Genomic DNA, 3,398 nt, shown 5'->3' with positions numbered 1-3,398 from the left:
TAACGCGTCTTTTATAATTTATAAAAAGGTAATTAATTAATATGATTTAATTTCTTTTCAAAATGTTTTTTTTTAAATTTTTATGAAGGAATTGACCATGTGGTCAGTCGGTCAAGATCATTGAGAAAACTCCACCTCTAGAGCTACACCACACCTTGACCGACAGAGAGGATGCCAGGAGCCAAACCTAACAGACCAGTGGTCATTTTTGTCTGCTGCTTCATGGTGAGCCTCAACGTCCATCACGTGATCGGCCTTAGTATACTAGAAGACGATCAATCACCTGGTCATCAGACGCTGAGTCATATAACTGACAACTGGCGTCAGTCAACACTTGACTCCAACATTCAGTCACCAGATGTTATGGCCAGTCCTTCACCTTGTGATGTTTTTAAAGACAAGGACGAATTGATCGTTGACTGTCAAGGTAGTTTTTTAACGAATGTTAGCAGCTCATGGTTTCCAGAAAATACAACGTCTATTTTATTAGACAACAACATGTTGACCTCTGTTCCTGCAAACTTTAACCTTTTACACCGTCTAAGACGCCTTAGCTTATCTCACAATCAAATCAAAGAACTTGAGGTAGACACGTTCCGTGGGCTAGAACATTTGGAATTCTTAAATCTGGAATTTAATGGACTAGAGCTAACCTTCATCCCCAACAAAACTTTCGCTGCTCTGAAAAACCTGACGGTGCTGTTCATGCGACAAGATGGAGTTTTCAGAGATTGGAGAAAGGTCCGGTACGATTTCCTTTCTGAGCTGGGGAATTTAGAATCTTTGACCATATCTTCTTATGGTGAAACTGTTCACTTTGATGTCACCTTCAGTAAACTGAAAAAGATGAAGGAACTAGAAGTGACAGGGGAAGCAATAAAAATAACAAATTCAAGTTTTGAAAATTTGAGTCAGCTAAGAGTTCTTTCCCTGATAGATATGATATTTCTTCTTTATTTGAATTCTTCAGCTTTTCGGCCATTGGTCAACATTCAAAACCTGTCTCTAACCAACGTCCAGTCTCACCTTCACCGCGTGTTTGATTCGTTTCAATGTTTCATCAGCCGCAAGATGGCGTCCATACAACTGGTCAATGTCAGGTTGACCCACGGTGAGCAGTACTCAAGTCTGCTCAGCGGGAACGGCATCCTGACGCCCAACTCCACCAGATACCTCAGGCAGATCTGTGTCTCCCAGCTGGTGTTAAAAAACTGCGCTATATTTATTATTGAGTCAAACGCTCTGGCAAGCCAGGTGTGGAGTCGGTGTCTGAAGAGCATTGACTTAACCGACAACCCAATCCTCGGCACCAAGATGGTCCTGTTTCAGGTGCTGGGTATGAAGAGTCTGGAGACGATTTTATTTCGTAACGCTTTACCACCAAACTCTAAACCAGGTACTTTTGTAACTGAACAAAACAAAACATCGGATAACTGGAGCAAACACCGTGGATCTAACCAAACACACACTGATGAAGCTGAACGAAACACCGTTGCCCATGAAGCAAGCAGTTACACTTCAGACTTTCGCGTAGCAAATCAAGATCATGAGATTACAATCGTCAGCAGAAAAGAAATAGGAACTGCAAGTACAAACAGAAATGCTCAACTTAAAGAATCGACACGAAATAATTCATCGAATAAACAGTCCGTTCCCCATAAGTCAGAACGATTACTTCAAGAAAATGGAGAGGCAATTTTATACGTTTCAAAATCAATCAAACACTTCGTAATTTCAAGAGTGTTTTCGTATTTCACCATTGAATTGAACTTTAGAGTTATAGGCGCTGAACATGTTTTGTATCTAGACTTATCTGATGGAGGAGGCTCCAGGTTTAACGCGCTAGTCAAAGGTTTGACGGGACTCAGGACATTCCTACTTTCTGGCAACGATCTATTTGAACTGAACGCACAATTTTTTGACACGATGCCCAGCTTGCAGGCTCTCGACTTATCGGGGTGTAATTTAAACAGAGAGCAAATGTCATCTTCCAGCGAGCGTCTGTTCCTCAACTTACAAAATTTGCAGCAGTTAGATCTATCGTTTAATTCGTTAACCTCGTTAAGTTCTCGTACCTTCAGCTCTAATCCAAATCTCTTTGAGATTCGCCTGTCTGGGAACAGGTTTAGAGCGATTCCATTTGACTTGACAATCACGCCATTTTTAAAATTGCTAGACTTAAGCTCCAATGCATTGATATCGATTTCAGCCATAGATAGAAGGGAGTTGGACACGTTAGCTGCTGGGAATGGAGGGTTGAGGCTGTTTCTGGATGGAAATGTCTTGTCGTGTGGATGCATGGACATACAGTTTCTACACTGGCTTCAGATGACCACGGTGGAACTAGACATGGCCAGAAACTACTCCTGTATTGACAACGACGGAGTTTTAACAAACACGGCAGTTTTATCAGACCTAGAGGCTTACTGGCGTCAATGCTGGGGGAAAATGTTCCTCTCTTATTCTCTGACTTTATTTTGTTTACTTATCATTGGATTTGTGTTGTGTTTTTTTGTTACCAAGTACAAAACGTACATCATTTCTGGGCTGCTGAATTTGTTTAGTGAAACATTTCTAAAGAAACCTTCCAACTACGAGATTGGTGTCTTCATTGGTTATGCTGATAGAGATTACCAGTTCGCTTGTCATGACCTGAGACAGTTTATCGAGGACACTTTGGGGTTAAGGACGTTTATTCGTGACCGTGACCTCTTACCTTCAACCGACCTCGCGTCTGGAATTATCGATGCTATAAATAGAAGTTGGCGCGTGCTTCTGGTCGTGACCGAAACTTTTCACTGGCAAGACGATTGGTTCCTCTACACATGCAGGTCAGCCATATCCAACCTGACGCCCGCTAATCCTAATCTCATTGTGATTATGGTTGACAGCCAGTTACGTCATCGTTTACCACGTGACATCCTGGGGGCGGTGTCTGAGGAAAACATCATCGTCATGAACGAGGGGAGGAGACTCAAGTATGACGTCACGGAGAAGCTGAGAACTCGATTACTAGCCTAACCCTTTTAAAGACTAGTTCACTCAATACATAAAGGCTAGTTGATACAACACACAAAGTTTAGTTCATACAAGGTAAGACACGAAGGCTAATTCACAACAGACAAAGGCTTGTCTTGCAAAAATAGACTAAAAGTAACTGCAAAATCTCGCTAGAAACTCAAAACTAAAAGTTTCTCACTACTAGAGCTATGTTTGCGCCAGTTCCCTAAATTAAAAATGTCAACACTAAAATGTTTCGAGTGAAGTCACTGGTAATTTCTATGAATAACGCTGTAGTTTAGTTTAAATCTACTGTTTAAATTCGAGATGTAACCTACATTACAAATTAGCAACGTTTTATAGTAGATTATAGGAGTACAGGATGTAAAAAATAATCC

The 3,398-nt window shown here is 41.1% G+C and overlaps 1 protein-coding gene across 1 annotated transcript; it reads left to right on the top strand.

The window, feature by feature from the left end:
- Nucleotides 1–222: 222 nt before the first annotated feature.
- On the top strand, nt 223–3,165 carry LOC131944645 (toll-like receptor 4). Its single transcript, XM_059305390.1, has one exon. The coding sequence runs from the start codon at nt 223–225 to the stop codon at nt 3,019–3,021; it is 2,799 nt and encodes a 932-aa protein (XP_059161373.1). The 3' UTR covers nt 3,022–3,165.
- The last annotated feature ends 233 nt before the right edge of the window (nt 3,166–3,398 follow it).

The sequence above is a fragment of the Physella acuta genome, unplaced genomic scaffold, assembly GCF_028476545.2.
Source record: "Physella acuta isolate Inbredline_101_S28 unplaced genomic scaffold, ASM2847654v3 ptg000048l, whole genome shotgun sequence".
NCBI lineage: Eukaryota > Metazoa > Mollusca > Gastropoda > Physidae > Physella > Physella acuta.
This window is presented reverse-complemented; position numbering and strand designations above follow the sequence as displayed.

What these genes read in the sequence shown, in the direction of transcription:
- LOC131944645 (XM_059305390.1), top strand. Translation starts at nt 223, where the DNA reads ATGGTGAGCCTCAACGTCCATCACGTGATCGGCCTTAGTATACTAGAA.